Source organism: Daucus carota, chromosome 8, assembly GCF_001625215.2.
Source record: "Daucus carota subsp. sativus chromosome 8, DH1 v3.0, whole genome shotgun sequence".
Taxonomy (NCBI): domain Eukaryota; kingdom Viridiplantae; phylum Streptophyta; class Magnoliopsida; order Apiales; family Apiaceae; genus Daucus; species Daucus carota.
In genome coordinates this window covers 21,104,813-21,125,557 of record NC_030388.2, presented here as the reverse complement: position 1 = coordinate 21,125,557, position 20,745 = coordinate 21,104,813, and the positions used below count along the sequence as shown (strand labels likewise).

At 36.0% G+C, this 20,745-nt stretch overlaps 3 protein-coding genes across 8 annotated transcripts in view; 2 read left to right on the top strand and 1 right to left on the bottom strand.

The window, feature by feature from the left end:
* LOC108199235 (uncharacterized) overlaps window positions 1-10,998 on the top strand; it is a 17,925-nt gene extending 6,927 nt beyond the window's left edge. Inside the window, exons 2-19 of one of the 6 annotated variants that reach the window (XM_064083463.1) lie at window positions 662-2,139; window positions 2,237-2,443; window positions 2,528-2,701; window positions 2,814-2,957; window positions 3,244-3,563; window positions 3,662-3,973; window positions 4,072-4,502; window positions 4,847-4,899; window positions 4,982-5,092; window positions 5,170-6,768; window positions 6,843-7,021; window positions 7,207-7,315; window positions 7,748-7,928; window positions 8,871-8,935; window positions 9,036-9,145; window positions 9,262-10,026; window positions 10,448-10,532; window positions 10,692-10,998. In XM_064083463.1, the coding sequence (XP_063939533.1) occupies window positions 672-2,139; window positions 2,237-2,443; window positions 2,528-2,701; window positions 2,814-2,957; window positions 3,244-3,563; window positions 3,662-3,973; window positions 4,072-4,502; window positions 4,847-4,899; window positions 4,982-5,092; window positions 5,170-6,768; window positions 6,843-7,021; window positions 7,207-7,315; window positions 7,748-7,928; window positions 8,871-8,935; window positions 9,036-9,145; window positions 9,262-10,026; window positions 10,448-10,532; window positions 10,692-10,714 (6,336 nt within the window). In that variant the 5' untranslated portion in view covers window positions 662-671 and the 3' untranslated portion in view covers window positions 10,715-10,998. Of the gene's footprint in view, window positions 1-661; window positions 2,140-2,236; window positions 2,444-2,527; window positions 2,702-2,813; window positions 2,958-3,180; window positions 3,564-3,661; window positions 3,974-4,071; window positions 4,503-4,846; window positions 4,900-4,981; window positions 5,097-5,169; window positions 6,769-6,842; window positions 7,022-7,206; window positions 7,316-7,747; window positions 7,929-8,870; window positions 8,936-9,035; window positions 9,146-9,261; window positions 10,027-10,447; window positions 10,533-10,691 lie in introns of all 6 variants that reach the window. The other 5 variants (XM_064083462.1, XM_017366966.2, XM_017366965.2 and 2 more) reach the window with 5 other exon arrangements.
* Window positions 10,999-11,511: 513 nt separating this feature from the next.
* LOC108197265 (O-fucosyltransferase 29) lies at window positions 11,512-16,583 on the bottom strand. The gene is made up of 9 exons (XM_017364840.2): window positions 16,089-16,583; window positions 15,402-15,489; window positions 14,983-15,059; window positions 14,738-14,826; window positions 14,282-14,471; window positions 13,542-13,723; window positions 13,147-13,249; window positions 12,622-12,950; window positions 11,512-12,136 (listed from the first exon to the last, which is right to left on the bottom strand). Exons 1-9 carry the CDS (start codon window positions 16,302-16,304, stop codon window positions 11,758-11,760), a joined length of 1,653 nt encoding a protein of 550 aa, XP_017220329.1. The 5' UTR covers window positions 16,305-16,583; the 3' UTR covers window positions 11,512-11,757.
* Window positions 16,584-19,266: 2,683 nt separating this feature from the next.
* LOC108198334 (zinc finger protein ZAT1) lies at window positions 19,267-20,478 on the top strand. Its single transcript, XM_017366091.1, has one exon. It carries the CDS (start codon window positions 19,267-19,269, stop codon window positions 20,476-20,478), a length of 1,212 nt encoding a protein of 403 aa, XP_017221580.1.
* Window positions 20,479-20,745: the final 267 nt, after the last annotated feature.

Genomic DNA, 20,745 nt, shown 5'->3' with positions numbered 1-20,745 from the left:
GCTCATAGATACAAGGAAACGGGTACGCTGCCACGAACCGCGATCTAGATCGTTCGTACCCGATACGGTTGGAAACGCGAACCGAAACGTTCAGGGTCGCGACCCAGATCGCCGGAAGTGACGACCCGCAAGAACACACTTCATTCTTGTTTTGAACAATAGATCCATGTCTATGTCATATGATAAGTAATTTATTTTATCAATAAATGTGTACTTTTATTTGTTATTCAATATCTTTTTCTTTATAAAAAATTATAAATGTATAAATTATCAACTAAAATTGTATATTATAATGGAATTTATATATATGATTATAGAATTCTTTTTAAAAGGACCAATCGTACCCATACGTTCCATCGTACCTATACGTTCCATCGTACCAGATTCACTAAAACTAATGTTCCACGTACCCGATTTCGTTCCCCGTTTCGAATCGAACCCAGTCCTATGTAACTATGGTTTTGCTGTTTATCGTGGCTTGAAGTAAGAGAGAATTCGACTTAAAAGTATATTGTTTAGTTGCTATCGGCCTAACATTCACACACAGCAATCTAAGTTGTTCTGTCATGCATGACGCTGTTATCCTACTTCCCTAGTGTGAAATATGTATGAAGTCCTATTTCTGTATTTATATTCCTTACCTGCTTTTATGATTTTATAGGCATTTTCTGATGGATTATGATGACAAAATTTCTGAAGGCCATAAGTCAGCTAATGCAGAGAATTCCAAGTCATCACCCGTGGTGCCTCCATTTGCTCTTCCCAAGTATGATTTTGATGATAGCCTACAGGGTGACCTAAGATTTGAAGGATTGGTCGAAAATGAAGTTTTTCTTGGCATTTCGAGTCAAGAAGACAGCCAGTGGATTGAGGACTTTTCTAGAGGAAATAATGGTATAGAATTTAGTTCATCTGCGACAGAGCCTTGTTCCATTTCAAGGCATAACAATGTTTGGTCAGAGGCAACATCTTCAGAGTCTGTTGCGATGCTTCTGAAGTCCGTTGGACAGGAGGAAAGGATTCAGGGAGAAACTTTGATTCAGGAGTTGGACACTGGCAATGAATTAGGCAATTTAGCTACAGAAATGGAGCCTAACTTGAAGAAGGACGATAAGGTGGAGTCTATAACTACCTCACAACCTACTGCGACTCCTGATTCTTTTCTGGATCGGAGGAATGTGAATGCTGTAGAATCAAAAAAGGATAATGTTCCTGTTGATGGAAGTTCTGGCGTTGTTTCAATTGTTTCCAGTGTAATTCTAAGCGAGGCAGATGAGGGACCAGATGATAAATGTGATGATACTACACATTTGAAAGTTAATATTATAGACCAGCCCGTTGACAATTTAGAAGGCTGCAACATTGACCAAGGTTCTGCAGTGACTTCTCAGCTGGGTAATGTTGAAGTCGGGGCCTGCAACAAAGGTGAAAAGACTAGTGAGCCAATTCAAAATCCTCTGGGTGACACCTCATCTGTGGCTTGTGTAGATGCTCATACCTTTGAGGTTGTGAATAAAGATGCCGAGTATTCTGCCTGTACTGGGGTCGAAGTCAGTATTGTTGAATTAAAGGAGAACTCTTTCGGCAACCAACCAAACAGTCTGGAAAGACAGAATGTTGAGGCCGTTGACATTAAGACAGTAAATTCTTCCTGTCCAGAGCATGATATGGACTCGGTGGTTGAGAATGAGAATTCTGAAAACTGTAGTGGGGGAGTGGCTGTTGCTGAAGCTTCTTCGTTGCTTGCTGCAGACCATAAATTTACTGAACAGGTGGAAGGAAGTGGCATTGAATATGCTGAGAATCCGGATACATCTGTATCTTGCATTGTCTCTGGATCACAATGTGGAATACAGTTGTCTTCTAAGGATTCAAGTGATCTCAGAACATCTGGAGTCCTTGAGGATAATAATTCTCCTGAAGCACAAACATCCTCTTTCGTAGTTGGTGGACATGTGCAGATGAGCAAAAGTCATATTTCCTCTGGGCAGGAAGATGTCCACCTTTTTGACAAAGATGTATCTTCTCTTGGGACAGAAGATGCAAAGTCACTCACAACATCCCTGCCTCCTGATGAATCTAATAAAGCAAACATAGTTCAAGGAGCAGAACTCCTTAATTCTGCGAGTAATGAGCGAGGTATATCATAAAAACTCTTTCAAAGCGAGGTATCCCCCCCCCCCCCCCCCCCCAATACTGATTTTGAATTATTAAATTTAAATCTATATTGTAATAGGATCAGAAGTTACAGACGAAATGAACTTATCATCGTGTGGCATGCCGATTGATCCTCCATTGCTTCACGGGAGCAAGACTACTGCTGATGGAGCTACTTTTGGTGAGCAAGAGCATAAGTCACAGGTTGCTAATTTATTAGGCACAGAGAGTTCACCACAAGTGTCAGCTGATCTAGAGCCTTTTAGTTTTCCTGAATCTGGACAAGGTACACACGTACATCTCATCAGCGCTTCCTAGTTACTGCATTAGATGGTTGTACAATAATCGACATTATATTTATGTTATGCAGCAAGTCGGATAAATCAAGAAGCAGGTCCGGAGGGTTCCAAAAAGGTGGAAGCATGTCCATCTCTAATTAGTTCAGAAATAAAGCTGGTTGACGATGCTGCACTAGCAGCACATAAAAGCAATGAAGAAATATATTTGGAAAGAAGTGCTGAATTGGCATCGTCTGAAGTTGCAGGTACCAAGTTTGCTTCTTATGATATCTTTTCCATTCATTTTCATTATTTTTGACCTTTAATCATCGACCAATTTCCTTTCCTTAATGTACTTATATTGAAATTTATTATCAGATGCGGTGTTACCATCAAGCCAAACTCTTGTTCCTGTAGAATCTGTTCCAGTCTCCATGCTAGAATCCTCTACTATTTCCCAAAAGAATGACGATGTTACAGCAACTTCCGGAACAGAATTAACAGAAAATCCTAGCACTAAAGGTTTTTATCTGAATTATGGTCTTCTTTTCTTGTTTGAGGTTGTAGCCTTACCAGCTATGTCCTCTAGTACATTCCTTATAATAGATTAGATGTGGATACATATTCTTCATTGTTTGCTATCTAGGGAGCCTTCTAATACCCTAGCATTTGCTGTATTTAATAGTCACTGCAGACATCTGTGAGCTGAAGCTCTTATATTGTAAATGTTGGTTTATTACTGTAGTTGATTCACCTGAGAAGAATGAAGATTCTGTTTCTCTTGCTTGCCCGTCAAAATGCATTTCAGATATTGGGAACATGGATGGAGATGCCTCTGCTAATTCATTTGAAGAAAATGTGTATACTCCTGCTATCATCAGTTGTGCAAAGGCTCCGCTAAGTGAAAAGGAACAGAAAACAAGAACTATAGAGGTCTCAATTGGTGATGTCCAGCATCCTGAGGCAACAGATGGTGCTGCTGAAATGGTTCAATCTGTTCCATTGGATGCTACTTTCAACAATGGGGAAATCAGTACTTCTCAGGTTAACATGTCAACTGGTTTAACAGAGGGAAAAATCATGAAGGATATGCAATTAAATCCTGTTCAGGTTCACGAAAGATCAACAGTATGTTTTTTATATTTGTTTGTGCTTGGTTGCCAAATTTATTACTTTGTATTCTTCTTCACCTCCTTTCTTAATCCTCACTTGTATCTGTAATGAAGGATGTCAAGGAGTATCCATCTGATGGTAATATGGGACCTCCCTCTGTTGTCAGTTGTGTAAAGATTCCGATAAGTGAAACTGGACAGACGTCGAGAGGCAAAGATGCCTCAGTCTCCACTGTCCATCATTCTGAAGGAACAGCTGGTGCTGGTGAAAATGTTCAATCTGCTGCATTGCATATGGAACATGATAATTCCAATGAAGGGACAAACATCAGTATGGAGGTCAGTTCATCTACTGGTTTATCTGAAAGCGAAATCATCAAGGGTTCACCATCATATCCGAGCATCCCAGTCAACAAAATATCAACTGTATGTTTCTACTTGTATTGAATCATCCCTTTGTAGTTTTTTTACTTCTTTTATTCTGACCTAATGATTTATTTCTAATTCAAATGTGTATATGGAAGGATGTTGAGGGATATCCTTTAGCAGCTGATTGCTCTCGGATAGATCTTACAATGCCTGAACATTCTCTTGAAAATTCTGAAGGACCTGGACCTATGTCAGGTAAGAAACGTGCAGGTGCCAGAGGGACCTCTGAGCGGAAAACAAGACTAGGTTCTGTTAAGACAACAGCTAGAACAAATAGTAGGAAAAGAGGTATGCAGGAAACACCTTCGAAACAGTTTGACGAAGATAAATCAATGATGATCTCAAGTTTACCTGGGAATAGCAATGCTGAACTAAGTGGTATAAAAGTTTGTGGCGCCCTTCCTACTCCCATGTCTACTATTCCAGATTTAAACACTTCAGTTACTCCCGCATATTATCAACAACCTTTCACTGATACCCAACAAGTGCAATTGCGAGCACAGATACTTGTATATGGATCACTAATGTAAGTTTTATTCTTGATTTGCTACATATTAAGCATGTCTTGTACATAGAGATGGGTCAGACCTATAAATTAAGAAAAGTGCTGGTCGTGGTATGAACTAGCTTCACTAGTATAAAGTGGGTAGGCTGATGATGCCTCTCAAAAGTTCAAATATTATATTGAAGCTCAGTCATGCAAATTGAGTATTCAACACAAGGATTAGATTCGTTAGACTTAGTAATGTTGTAATGATGATTGATTACTTTAATAGACGTTCTAGTAAGAATTGATTTTGGCTATCTAGGATATTGTGTTTTAGGTTTACGGAAGCAAATATACTCATTAATAAATGATGGTTGTCGCAGGCAAAATTCCGTACCTGACGAGGCTTGTATGATTGCAGCATTTGGGCCATCTGGTTAGTGTATTAGCTGTAATCTCTTTAATCCTTACATGACTATGTAAACTTGCAAGCAGTTTAAGAACTGTTTTTTCTGCAGATGGTAGTGGTGGATGTCTTTGGGAGTGTGCATGGCGTGCTTGTAGTGAAAGGATACAAACTCAGAAATCAGATGCCAGCAACCTGGAAACCCCTGTGCGATCATTCTCTGGCAAGTTAAAATTCTTTTAATTTTTTTTGATTATGTAGATTTTGGATAATATTATTATAGTTGTGATATAATGATAGCAGGTAGCAAAGGTTCGGATCAACCAGTTAAAAAAAGTAAAAGTTCACGTCAGAGTAAATCTACTTTACCTGCAGATAGAGCTAGCAGTAAGGATATCCCATCGCCAGTTGTTAATCCTATTATACCCCTATCATCACCTCTTTGGAACGTATCTACCCCCTCTGGTGTTGGTTTGCAGTCCAGTGGCACATATGTTGATTATCATCAGCCATTTGGTCCCTTGCAGCCTTGTCAGCCCCAAGGTACAAAAGGTTTTGGTGAACAGAACCCCTCTTGGCTTTCTCAGATTAACTTTCCTGGTCAGTGGGTTGCTACTCCACAAACTTCATCCCTTGATGTCAATGCATCTGTATCTTCAAAGTTTTGTACTGAACCAGTAAAACTAACCCCATCCAAAGTTTCATCTGTGCCAAGTGACCCTGCCAGAAAGCAAACCCAATTTTCTGTTTCCACTGGTGGGAGTGCTGGGCTGTCTTCAGGGATTCATTTTCAGACTGATGTAACAAAGACTTCTGTTCTGCCTGGTCAGATTTGTGATAATACTAAACATAAGAAGAGGAAGAAGGTTTCTGTCAGCAAGAGCCCAGGGCAAATCCCGTCACTAACTTTAGATCAGGCAGCATCTTTAAGTGATACAAGTAATCATATCTCTAAAAAAGGAACTGCTCCCCAGGCTATTTTCCAGAATTCTTTGCTCGCTCCAAGTCTGCCAGAAATGAGATCCCCTGCTGTCAATAATGCATCATCTATGCCAAATGCAGCCACAGCTACTTTTTTGGGATCAACAGGCCGTTCCAGCAACAATCTACCAGCTGTCTATCCATTAGTTTCGAGTGATCAACCTACGAGAGTGGATCAGATTGTGGATAAGAATAGTATAATGTCAGAGGAATCACTGAATGCAGTCGAGGCAGCTAGGTTACAAGCAGAAGGTGCTGCTGCACATGCTGCTGCTGCAGTCGGAAACTGCAATGGTGTTTGGAGCCAGCTGAGTAAGCTGAAGAATTCTGGTTTAAGATTTGATGATGAGACAAAACTTTCTTCTGCAGCTATGGCAATAGCTGCAGCTGCTTCTGTTGCAAAGGCTGCAGCTGCAGCAGCCAAACTTGCATCGAATATTGCAATTGGAGCAAAACTAATGGCGGATGAGGTATCAACCGCAAGTGTAACCAGAAAAGATCCCCATAGCACTGGAATGTCTATGGCCTGTTCTTCAAATAGTTCTCTGTTGGCTGGAGAAGGAAATGTCTCCACTAGTTCAATTATTACTGCTGCGAAAGAGACAGTTAAGAAGAGAGTCGAAGCTGCCACAGCTGCCTCAAAGCATGCTGAAAACTTGGATGCTATGGTTAAAGCTGCTGAACTGGCAGCAGAGGCCGTTTCACAAGCCGGAAAAATTGTTTCTATTGGCGATCCCTTGCCTTTGAGTGAGTTGTTAGGCTCTGGTCCTATGGACTACTGGAGAACTCCCCAGGTATTTCCTGAACAAGGGGTGATAGCAGGCATTGACCAACGGAAAACATTTGTTCCTGAAAAGCTTGTTCCTGCTCAACCACCAAAAGATGGAGCAATTGTTACGGGAGAAGCAGTGGATCGTGGTAGGTTATTGAAGAGATATTAATCTATTATAGTGTCTGTTTGTTGGTTTACTTATATGTTGATTGTATTGAAGGTACTATTGCAAGTGTTGGAAAGAACTCATTGTCTACTCAAAGAGGCCACCGTGCATCTGACCCTGCTCTTGATTCATATGGGGGAACAAACTCTGAAATTGTTAAATCTCGTGATGCCCAAAGAATTTCACCACTTACATCTCTTGAGAATGTAATGGTGGAAGGTTGCTTTGTCGAGGTTGGTTAAATATTTGCTTAGATTTCTTATGTTTATAAGTTATGATGCAGTTCTGTTATAACTTTTTATTCCCATTATAATTCCGAAGAAATGGATTGAACTTATTAAGTAACATTTTATTTTTCTTCGTTATAATTTCTGTGTACTCTTAGCTTAACGAACGAATGTGGTATTTAATATTTTAGGTCTTCAAAGAAGGGGGTAAATATAAGGCAGCATGGTATCCAGCCAAGATTTTGAATTCGGATGACGAGAAAGCTTTTGTCTGTTACACTGAACTCCAAGCAGATGATGGTAATTTTTAGACTGCTGGGCAATATTTTAGCAGTTGATATCTTTTTCAGAAACTTATATGAGTAGAATATTTGAACCAAATTTAGTTTGTATAGCTTATTGAATTTTAGACGACTGTAATCGAATGTACTTAAAATGCATAAGATTTCTTGTACTGATTAGCAAATAGCAAATCAAAGTAACATGACATGCTGCATGTCGTAATGATGCAACCGTCTGCAGAGATGGCAGTGTGTTAATATTATATTATGTTAAGCCTAGAATGACTAAACCTGGACGGAGAAGGGAATGTAGCTTAAGAGTATTATCTCAATTTTAGGGGTTTGGTAGCATATATGTGCCATTCCTGGTATCATCTTTTGTTTTTGGTTACTGACTAAATGATCCAGTAATCCGACATCCACATATTTACCTTGCTTTTTTCTTTTTAAGGGTCAGGGAAACTAAAGGAATGGGTTCCACTTAAAGGGGATAACTCCAAGGCACCTATAATACGTATTCCACATCCTGCAACTAGCATGTGCTTTGAAAGAAGTAGGAAGAGACGGAGAGCGGCAGTGATGGACTATACTTGGTGTGTTGGAGACAGAGTTGACGCGTGGATGCAAGATTGGTAATCAATGAGCATATCTATCCAAATCTTCTTTTGACTAAATCAAATTGTCATTGACTTATCATAATTCAGCTCTTTGTTTGTCTCTCTGAAAATTTGTTTTCCATCACAAAATTAATTAAGCTATCAGCAGACATGAAATCACTTGCACTGAATTATCGTATATTGGACATTGAATACAAATTTCTGTTTTTAAGATACTGCTAGTCAATATGTGCATTCCCTTGACCGGCATAGGCATACTAAGATTTCATTGTTACTGTCTCAGAAAATATCTTTATATGTCATGAGCATTACTTGGTGTCGGCAACTAAATAGCTTTCTTGGTCTGTTTCTTTTTTTTTTTTTTTTTGACATTACTTGGTATATTATGCTTGTTAAAAAAGTTTGTTGTTCTGGTTGCAATCCATGATAATAAATTGTAGGACTTAAGTTGTAGACTACTTGATGATTGGTCGGGCGCCTAATTATCTGGTAGGTTTGTTTTCAACTAGCTCAGAGTAAAATTTGCTCGAGTGTTGAACTAAAGGACCTTGTGCTATTGCTAATTTAATTGTGCAAAGGGCTCGGGTTTCTATCAATGTAAATGCTGTAATGTTTTTTAATCATCACCTTACTCTTATCGTAACTTATAATCAAGATTAATAATCATTGCTATACTGCTGTTAACGATAGTCGCCAATTGTTAATCATGAATTTGCAGTATTGTTAAGTTTAAGACTTACAAGTTTTTCTTGCCCCCTTCTTTATTTTCTAAAAATGAACACATTGTATTGACCTCTTAATATATCAGATTCCTTATCCAGTTTTTACAAATAAACTGTTATGGATGGCTTCAATACATCTCAACAGTTTGTCCTAGATTGAACGTTTTTATTGTTTGCAGTTCTAAAGTCAGACTGTTGTACTGACTCATCTATTTTTGTTGATTTTTATGTTTAGCTGGCTTGAGGGAGTTGTGTCTGAGAAGAAAAATGATGAAACAACATTTAAAATATCTATTCCAGGTTTGTTGCAGTCTATTACATTGAGCTAGAGGCATTCTGTTGATATCTCTGATGATATTAAATTGGAATGAGGTGAAAACTGTTTATGATTTTGTTGCAGCTCTTGGAGGCACTTCAGCTGTTAAAACATGGAATCTTCGCCCAACCGTAACTTGGCAGGATGGAAAGTGGATAGAGTGCCCCTCTGCAGTTCAGCAGTCCCCTACTCAGGTTTAATACTTTCATGATTACAAGCTCTGCGCTCTAATTAACAAAAAACCTGCATTCTATTAATGGGAATATATGTAGAAAGATGCTGATTTTACTAAATTTGATATACTTTCCAGGGTGATACACCACAGGAGAAGCGTGTGAAGTTGGGACATCCCGCTGTAGAGGCTGCTAAGGTGGACAAGAGTTTAAGAGGCAATGATCTCATGGAATCAAAGGAGCATGATGAATCAAGACAACTTCCTTTACTAGCTAGTGAAAAAGAATTTAACATTGGGAATAATACTGGAGATATTAAACTTGATGCTCCAAGAATTGCAAGGACTGGATTGCAGAAAGAAGGCTCAAGGGTGGTTTTTGGTGTTCCTAAGCCAGGAAAGAAGCGTAAATTCATGGATGTAAGCAAACATCTTGACTCTGACCAATGCAATAAAAATGCAAAAACAAGCGATTTAGTCAAAACTGCAAGATACTTGCCTCAAGGAAGAGGGGGTGGTCGTGGTTGGAATAACAATACTAAAGATGATATCAAAGAAAAGCAAGCTAAAGAAGACAAGGTCAAAGTTATCAGGTCTGGAGTGGCACAGAAGACTAATGCTTTGCTATCTGCCAAATCTATGGGGAAAACTGTCAGCAAGGAACAGAACAATCCAGCTCTGCGGGACCTTATGGAATTTGGCTCCGTCTCTAATTCCCCTTCTGAAGGTCCAACTTCTTCAAAAGGTCCTAGAGTTCCAAATAAAAGAGTACCCTCTTCAAGTACCAAAACCGTCCTTCTGAATAAAGGAAAGCATGCAGCTGGTGGAGAGGTTGATAAGAAAGTTGATCCGCATGTTACTGAGATTCGAAGATCAAACCGGAAGATTCAACCAACATCACGGGTATAGTCAACAAATTTGGTCTTGCTTTCTAATTGCACCTGCATAGTAATATTGTTCCGTATAATTGACTGATCATGCTGTCATGGCCTTCTCTTGTGATTGCAGTAGGATAAATATTGAACACAAATTAATTAGATTTTTTCACTAATTTAGAGATACTTGCATTTTTAATTATTCAGAAAAGATCCCTTATAGTGGCTACAGTTTTGGATGTCATGATAGTGTCATTCAATTACTGAAAAACAGACAAATTAGGATCAATATGGCACTTTAGAGTTTTTGACCAAAAGTTTTAAGCCTTGTGTATAGCTTAGAATTCTACTTTTCCGGGATAGGAGGAAAATTTGTTTTTGTTGTATCTTAGTGTAGTGGCAGCACCTTTGGGACGACTGTGTCATATGATCTGTTATATTTCTTGCAGCTATTGGAAGGATTGCAGAGCTCTCTAATCGGTTCAAAGATGCCCTCTGTCCCGCATGAAAAAGTTCAAAAAAACCTGAACAGAGGTAATAATATTAAAATTTGAGGCTGGGATATTTTAATGTTGAGAAGCAAAAGTAAAATAAAACTAAAGAGAGATTTCTTCTGTTAATTGATAGCGGGCGTGTGTGGGTTCCTCCTGGTGCTTCATGAAGCTTGTTTAACTTCTTAATGATGTATAGCAGGTGACAGTAGCAGCCATGGCTGAGCTTCTATGGATGAGGAAAGGTCTAGATTGGCACATCTGAAGTTCACTGGATTCCGAAGGCAATGATTTCATGTCTGGAGGATAGAATTGAGACCGTGCTCTGCTGCTTCAGCTGTAGAATCTAGACCGTAGATATTTATAAGTTATCATAATTTGATTCCTTACAGATCTTCAAGACTTTACTCCGTTAGCCTGTACTGTATATGGAATCATGGATAATCACCCTTGATGGATGAAGATGGAGACTTGTATGCAGTCCTTAATTTAGTATTCTTTTTTCCTAATATCTTATTTGCTGCCCATTCTTTGATGTTTAGTTTTCAGACTGAATGCATGAAAATTCTGGAAATGCAGTTCATTTGCTTTATCTATTTGACTATATTTTGTGTGAACCTCTTGCAAATCCTCCTCCTGGCCATAACTCTTGCACATAAATATTAGATACTGCAATTTTGTGAGCCTCACTAAAATTGTTGTTGGAAAAGTATACTGGAACGTGGAAAGTACACCAGAAAAAAATACACTACATTATTTTTTTCATAATGCTATAAAAATTCAATTTATATAAAATTTTTATGATTGAATGTAATTATTATAATTTATCAAACTTTGAACTTTAACTACATTTCTTGCAGATCTTTGAAGCTATTCATAGTTCTCTTTTGGACAAAAAAATATATACTATATTTTGAGTTTTCTAAATAATTGGATAGCACACCCAATCGATGAGGACTATGGTGCAAAACTAGCAGATTAAGAAAATATAGAACTGGACAGGAACTAACATGCCAAATAAATCCATTGCAATTCCAGTATAATATTGTACCTTGTCAGATGATGACAAGTAGCATAATATGACCATAAATGAAAATTTTTCATATGAACATTTAGAGCTCGGTTGGAATACAGACTGATGAACAATTTGTAATTCAACAGTTAGTGGACAAAAAAAAAGCCGGGGCATCAAACTTGCATGCCATGTCTTGAAAAAAAATTAGTGAAAGTAACTTGCAGACCGAAAGGGGACTATCAGTTTCTCCAACCTAATCACCCCAAAGTTCATCCACATCATCGGTACCTGTTGAAGGTGCTGGCACATTTTGCATTTCAGAGTTATTTAATCTCAGCATTGTACTTGTGTTATGAATTTTTCTATATTCAGCTCTTGCATCTACGATGGGAACTGTTCCTAAGGAACCGTTTCCAGAGTACTTCAGTGGTTTCTTACAAATGCAGGAAGCAGGATACTCATGAAACTCCCCCCTTCCTGGTCTCATCTCTTCTGGTTCTCCCATAAATCCTCGTTGGCATGACTTCACCTTTTCTGCAAATGTATCCCAGCCCATCTGATCACGTGCCATGAATATAGCACTTAACCTCTTCGCATTGGGTCTGATGGTTCTTTTATGGCCCATGTACCTCCTTTGACCCATAAGCAAAAGAGTATTCTTATCAAAATTACACCCTAAAGACTTTAAACCAAGGTACTGCAAATACGAATAAACCCTAAGAACTTTAAACAATGGTATAACTGTATTGCATCAAGGAATTAAAGATATTCATTTAAAACTTCAAGTGAAGTTGTTGGATGTAATGTAAGTATGTAACTGTCTGGCTAAAGTAGTCAAAAGGGCCCTCTGTTTCAGAAAAGAAATGCATGGCACATGCAAGACAAATAAACGGAATTTGAAGGGCTAAAGAAAACATGATGCCTATGGACCTCAACTGAAACAGAAATTATTTAAATTGTATTAGAGGTGCACTACTTACGAAATTAAATTAAAAAAATGGCACAACACTAACTAGTACCTACATTTAAAAAAGTGGTCTTTTTCTTGAATGGTTTTAAGTCTAACCCATATGGAATCTTTTAAAGTGCCAAAGTAGTCATAAATGTGAATTTGTACCTCCGACCGGCAAGTATCTTTGCCATATTTCCGTTATTGTTGGTGACGAAGACATCACTGTCTTCGCAAACAATGTAGTCAATGGCAGCAAGACGAGAAGAGAAAGAAACAAAGGGTTGCAACTCCACCCCAGCAAGCATCTCTTTTGTATAAAAATTTGGAAATAGCTCTCTGAGGGGTCGAAGAGTCTCTTCTCCACCATAAATCTCACCAGATGCAACATAGACAAGAGAGTTATTATTATAACCAAGTGCTCGTAGCAATAAACCCACTTCATGGGGTGTAAGGGGGCATTTTCCTCGCTTTCGCTCCTTATCAGGGGTAGTTTCCTGTACCAGGGGATATTGTAAAGTTAAAATTTACCAGAAGAGTTTTAAAAACGATTTTCATGTCAAGAATTAAATTTGTTCACTGAACCTTATAATGTTTTTTGTCAGGATGTTTTTACTGAACTTTGTGTATAAGAAAATTATGGAATCTGCAAACAAAAAAAGGTAGCAGTCCACAAAGCAATAATAATCTTACAGGTAAATTTGTCCACCGTTTCCTTATTTCACCAAGCTCGTATCTCTCTTTATCACCTCCGCCAAAGTAACAACCAGAAAAAGCTAGCATATCTGGTTCAAACCTAACGCAGAACAAATTAAAAAGAGGGAAAATACAAAAGGTACATGAGGGAAAAAATTCTCATTTTTTTGTGATTCATCTTTTCACATTGTTCATCCCCTGACTCTGAAACCTTGTAACCAGAATTTTTTAAAATCTTAGACACCCTCAAAAATATTCTATTTTAGACACTTTCTTGATTTTTAGGACATGTGCAGGGACAAAATTTACCATATGAGTCCCTTACAAAGGCAAGTTCCCCACTTACATGCAAACTTAACATGACTATTAATATTTGGAGAAAAAGGATGAACCTTAAATGAACTGATATGAAGCGTCTAGCCATTTTCCGCATTCTCAGTATAATCAGCTGACCAATATCGCTTACAGGTATTGTGAATCTCAACGCATGGTAGTTCACCCGACAGCGCAACCTCTGCAGCTCTTCATCAAGGTCATTAGCAAGCCTATAATCAAACTTAGTCAACTGAACAACCTGCAACAATTTAAAATGCATCAATGGTATATATATAATGTGGAAGAGCAGCAAAAAATTGAGACAAAGGAGAGGAAAAAAGACATATATTCAGGTAGCATCACTGGAGTTCTAGAACCCGTTTGAATAAACTTAAAATAATTACTTATGGCCTAAAGTTGTTTAACGTAATAAGCAGAAAACAAATTAATTACCATCTGCTTGCGTAATATTTTTTTGTATTATGAATAACTTATGAGTTATTACATATGTAAAATAATTTTTTTTTAATAGATTGTCCATTTATATGATAATATTAACTTTTATCATATAAATAATCACCACAATAAGATAGATTATTCAAAAAAGTGTCTTCTACCAACTTTTAACTTACATTCTGACTTATTACACAGATGTACATATTTTTAACTTGAAGTCGAAAATCACTTTAATTCCCTAGCCTAAGTGTTAGCCAAACGGGCTCCTGATCTTTAGAACTATTAAAAAGTGGGCGTGTATTCAACAAACATGTGTATATAAGAAAACACAAGATGCAATAACATTTTCTGGCTTTCTTACACGTCTTCTCAATAGTATAGGTAGAACTTCATCTAAATAATAATTAGGCTCTGATTTCCTTGGCACCCGCATAGTATATGGTGGTTTTAGCATAGATCTCATAACTTTATCTGGGACCCTTTTGACAACAGTGACATCCTTTGAAAGAGAAGATATGAACCAATCCACGTCAAAAATGTCGACAAAGTCGCTGCATATTATATAATATCAATAATTTGAGCAAGATAGTGACAACTGAGTTCAACAATAAATCAAGTATATATTAATATATTTGAATCTGTGCTTAAAAAAAGCTAATATATGTTCATTTTCATAAACTTGAGTTGATAGAGAGGTTGGTGGGTGATAATGATACGTAACCAGCTAAGATCACATACTCATATACCAATTTTGTACATTTAGAATTGTACATGATTATTAATGATTGGCTCATTTTGTACTGGGATATTAATTCACCTGTCATCCTTCCAGAATGAATTATGATCCAGCTCAGGCACAACCAGAGTAGCATTTAGAATCCATGAAACCACCACCGCATCAGTAATCTGAGTGCACAAAGCAACGGCAAATTAGAATGTTATAGGAAAATTTATTCTATCTTATCTGTATGTAGACAGAAATAAGTAAAGCTGACGCCAAAACATAGCTTAAAGCAGATACTGAACTGTATGTGTAGTAAGTAGCAAATAGATTATACTTACACCAGTTCGTTGCTGGTTCAGCCCTCCACTTGCCGCAATAAGCAAATATCCGTTTGATGATCTCTCACGTACAGCAGCTAAAATTTTACCAATAGAGACAGTATAATTTTTTTATATTTTAATGAAATAAATGGGGAGAGTACATATTAAATGTGCATTTAGTATCTACTAGTCTGAGTGTTACAGGCAAAACGGTATTGAGAAAATAAACAAAAGAAGTACACAAGTTAAATTAGTAGAAAAGAACAGAAAATAGAGCTGATACATGAGATTAAGCTTTTTACTCTGTCCAAGCACAAATTCACCAGAACTAGCTGTCAATCACTACAGTATCGTTACTTAAGAATAGGTGAAGACTGAAGACTAAATCCTGAAATTAAAAGATGCCTCAGCGGCAAAGTGAGCAGAGGACAACTTACGAGTAAAGCGAGGGCCTCTTTCACTGCATCCGTAGTAGAACTTGGAAAACTCAGATTTCCAGATATCCACCGGTGCATGAGCTCTATCCTAAAGCACCACCACCAATAATAACTTGTGAGAATAGATAAATTATTTGACGAGGGACTGCATTTTTCACTGCCTTGAGAAAAAATATTAAGAAAAGAAACGCATTGAAGTTTCCACTGCTTGATACATATGGTCTAAATATCTAGACAGATGTTAATGCGAGTCAATTATCCAGAAACCAAAGTTGTTGACAACAAACTTGTTGACTGCAATAAAGATTTAGCATTTGAGCTGTAATCTAGTATTTGTCCTCCTATCATTCTTTCAGAACAATTTTCCCCATTTCCTCCAATCAAGACACAGAAAAACATATATGATTGCTAGTAATCAAAAAGAACAAAAATCCTTATACCCGTGAGCCACATTGTCACAATAAAGCACACCAAGTGCGTATTCTTTTCTTTACCAGAAACATAACACTACTAATTCAGCTCACAGAAACAGCCAAAAAATATAACCGCGCCAATGCAATGTCACTTTAATTGCAATTAGATAGAAAATGACACAAACTTTAAAAACCGGATACACCCCATTTCTCTTAACAGCACAAATCAGCTCAAAAAACACAATATCATACAAAATAAGTTAAAATTAAGTACCATTTTGTAGTACCAACTACGCTTAATAAATCGATGAGAGTACCACTCCTGATCAGAAACCACATGACCAATGCACAATGAAACCAAACCAACAACAAACAACAACACCCCACAAACCAATGTCCACCTAATAGGCCAAAGCAGCTGCTTTTTTCTGTGCTTTGTATGATTTAGCAAAGCCAGGTTATGATTTCTGCAATCTTGTCCAACACCCATATCTAAAAACACCCTCAAAATCAAATCTTTCCACTTGTATAATCATATTAGGCCTAAAGATTGAATCTTTTCCTGGAATCTCAAATGGTGTTTTGACTAGGAAGATGATAATAATACTAGTTGTGATTACATGTAACAAGTAGTAATGTGATTGGGATAATTAGGTTGAGCAAGTGGTTTGTTCGTGTGAATAAGGAATCAATCTTTGAAGGAATGGAATAATAGACAACGCGTTTATATTGTGTCAGCATGTGTTTGATGTACTATATAAAAACATGAAGTGAAGATCTGTACACTTTTGTTGTTATTTTGCATCTCTCGTTGTGACTTTATCCGGTTACCCTGCTTCATTTTTATTTTTTTAGCGAGGGTCTACATTTTAGTTGTATCTCGAGATAAAACAAGCGGGGGATTTCATTCATTAAAAAAAAATTTTATCTAACCGAAAAACATAAAAATATATTTTCGAAACACATAAAAAGATATATTCGGACGTTTAGATAATAATAGTAATACTTTAATGTCTGATAGAAAAATAGCCATTTAATATCTGTTTTGTTTTAATTATATATTTTAGAAAAAAAATATTACTCCTTCGGTTCAAGTTTAAATTTTTATTAAGCAAAAATACTTAAAAAATATTGCAAAAAAACTCAAAATGCTTGTCAAAAAATAACATAAAGAACTTACAGAAACAACAGAGTATAAACAGAGTATGATTTTAGTAATATGATTAAATCATCTAAATGCATGTGATCCTTAATATATGGGATTTGTTTATAATGATATTTTATGAACTGTGTTTTTATAATTATTGTATTAATATCCTGAATCATGTCTCAATTTTTTGTACAAATAATGTAACAAATAAATAGTTTTGTTAGTTGATTTATCTACGTACAGATAGTCTTATTATTATCATCAATATGAGCGAAATTAATTAAATATTATTAATTAAAATTTGAGAAAAGAGATTAGAACAAATTTTGAAAATTTTAGAATATTTCTAAACCACAATAAAAGTTTGCACATTGGGTTCATGGAAACTTGATTGCATTCTCATAAATGTAGGAGTATAAAAATTGACTGCATATGTTCGTATCGAATTTAATGAAGAGTGCTGTCCACGAGAGAGTGAAATATCGATCGATCATGATAAAAAAGAAAATCTGACATTTCGAAATATTTTCTCAAAAATTTTCCAAATTTCACGTGTAGCTTTAAATATTGAGTTATTACATAATTATGGATCCTGCAATTACATCAATCTCACTAATATATTAATCTCAAATTACAAATCACCTATTTGAGAATATTATTGGAAAAATAATTTAGGGTACCTAGCATTGTCCTAATAATAATTTGGTGTTGTCCTTACTATCATAATTTCAAATTTTAATGTCTAAAGTAGCAGTATTCAAAAATATGATCTTGAAAATTATGAACGCTATTTCATCTACGTTATTGAATGATATTGGAGGTCATTTATCTCAATTTTGTTATTTTGGCTATCAGTCGTAAGTTTTGTAAAATTTGGATCCTTATTCTCTAATAATTACTCTCATATAAAATAAGTTGAAATAAATTAATTTAAGAATGATAATAATGAGAATTTCAAAAAAAAAAAAAAAGAAGAGAAAATGATAATAATGAGAGAATAAAGCATAATCGATCATCTATAATATTATTACAATAAAAATATTAAAAAAATTAATGGATCGATATTTGAATATATCTACAAACATTTTTATTTTATAACATTTTTTGTTTGGGTTCTTTCTGATTATCACTAACATATTTAAACATTCTACTAAATCACATCTTTCGATCCTATTTATTTATAAATATCTCTTTCGCGATCTTAATTATTCGTTTTTTAAAAAAAAAAATATCCAATAAAAAATTATTAATTCAACCCACCTATTCATTATTTAAAAATATATATTCATTAAAAAAACTTATTACTTTAACACAAATGTATCTTCAAAACATAAAAAACAAAAATAAGTATTTTTTGCCGGAACAGAAAAGAACTTTCATTAATCGGAATAAAATATAGTCGGGACAAACCCGTAACTGTCAATGCAACCAAGTTGGAAAATAAATAACAAACTAAAAATAATTAGTTGTTTTGTTTCCTAATTGTTTAACACATAGAATTTAAAAATTCTTAAAGCTAAAAATGAAATCAAAGATATTCCAAGCGATTTGAATTGCACCAACATCTCGGAAAGCACTAACATCACAATTGACATTATCACATGAAGTTATTATTGGACCAATGTTCAGAAATCCTAATCGAATGCACCCTCAAGATGGGAGGAGGAGCGACACCGTAGTTATCAACATGTTGGATACAGTGATAGACATATCTGTTTGTGTTCGTCCTAATTACAATACAAAATCTAACTTAATATTTTTCGGGAGAAGAGTTCTTGCCAGTTATCAATGTCCAGTCAGTTGAAATGATATTATTAGAAGAAACTAATGTTTACGTTATAATAACAAAGACAAGATGAATAGATTGAATTAGTAAAGACCACTCCATGGTCAAATAATTATGTTCCATCATTATCTTATGACATACTATATTTATCTATTTATCATATTCATCGCTCAAATTTAACACGAACAAAATGGATTTTCCTTACAATTGTCTGTTCTATAATTTGTCCTGCCCACACATCTCACTAATTATTAGAAATATTCTCCCAACCATCAAAAATTTCTAGTTTATCTTACACTTGTCGTACTCTTACTCTCACTCCTTGTATCCATAGCCAACTAACTGTACTAAAAATCAGGACTTGTCTTGTACATGCAATATCATACCATCCATTAACATCCTTACTATTATAAATTCACTGCACACCTTTTTGTTTAATGATCTGGTGTATTATTTCTCATGCATGCTTGTTTCTTTACGATTTAGTATTTGCACATTTTGTGTTTTATTATGGCAATGGTGGTGGAAGAGAGTAATCATAAGGAAAGTACTAGTTCGATATTACACTATTGTAAGATATGTAACAGGGGATTTAGTTGTGGTGGAGCTCTCGGGGGACATATGAGAGCGCATAATATTGCTGAGGTTATTGATCGAATTCATGGAGAACAACAGCCAGCTACTTCTAAGGCCGATTTCGGGCACGAATCCCAAGGTGACAAGCATTCGTATTTCCTTCGAAGGACGTCCAATCGATTTGTGAGTTTTCGATCATCGCCACGTGGAGATTATTATGGGAAGTCAAGTTTCGATGATGAAAAACTGTCGATTTTTTCGTCTTTGGAGGGCGAGGGTGGAGGAGCTAACAGGGGTTATATTTTGGAATATTTGAGAGCCAAGGAATTTCAGAGTTTTGATGAATTTCGGATTTCGAGAGAAGAAGAAGATCTCGCTAATTTCCTTGTCACATTGTCGAACAATTCTAATTCTTGTAACGAAGATGATTATTACAACAAGTCTAAAGAGGTGGCAAAAGGGTTATTTCAATGTAAAGCTTGTAAAAAAGTTTTTAACTCCCACCAAGCATTGGGAGGGCATAGAGCCAGTCATAAGAAAGTTAAAGGATGTTATGCTGCAAGATTTGATCATCTGACCTCAGCTGATACTGACATTGCTAATGAAGATTCCTCCAGCCATGATGAATTCTCAACACCCTTGGAACTCAATATTACTACTAACAATTCTAATAATCACGTTATGTCTCATGCAAATTCAGGAAAGTCCAAGATGCATGAATGCTCAATATGTCACCGAACATTCTCGTCTGGACAAGCTTTGGGAGGGCATAAGAGGTGTCATTGGCTCCAAAGCGATGGCGCATACATGCCAAGTTTTCATGACCATTTTCAAAACTATAGTGCTCAAAGTTTTCAAAATGTGGGAGTCATGGGTTCCACAATGCTTGATCTGAATCTTCCTCCCACCCTCGAAAGTTCAAAAAGAAATTCTGCAAAAATCAATATAAATATTGAAGACAATGATGAAAAACAAATTTGTCAAACCACTAACTTGGAAACTGCTATGAGTCTGTCATTGCATGATTATAGTCTCGGAGAAAAAGGTAGGGAGAAAAAGGTGGCTAAATTGAGCAATGTGAATAAAGAAATGGAATTAGATCCGGTGTCTTCTCCATGGTTGCAGGTTGGGTTGGCTTCAACTACTGGCTAAAGCTATCCATTTTTCATTTTTTAATATCAATAAACAATATTGTTTATAATGTAAGTATACTTGAATCATCAATATACCTTCTACATATACATGTGTAATAACATTCTAAGGATCACTGTAAATAAATTGTTTCTTCAATACAGTTTATACTATAAAAGATTTCATAATTATTGATCAAAGCTGTTTATAGTACAATAGTTATGTACTTCTGAGCAATTGTTAATGAATTTACACAAAAAAAGATTATTTGGAATTGCATAGGTGACT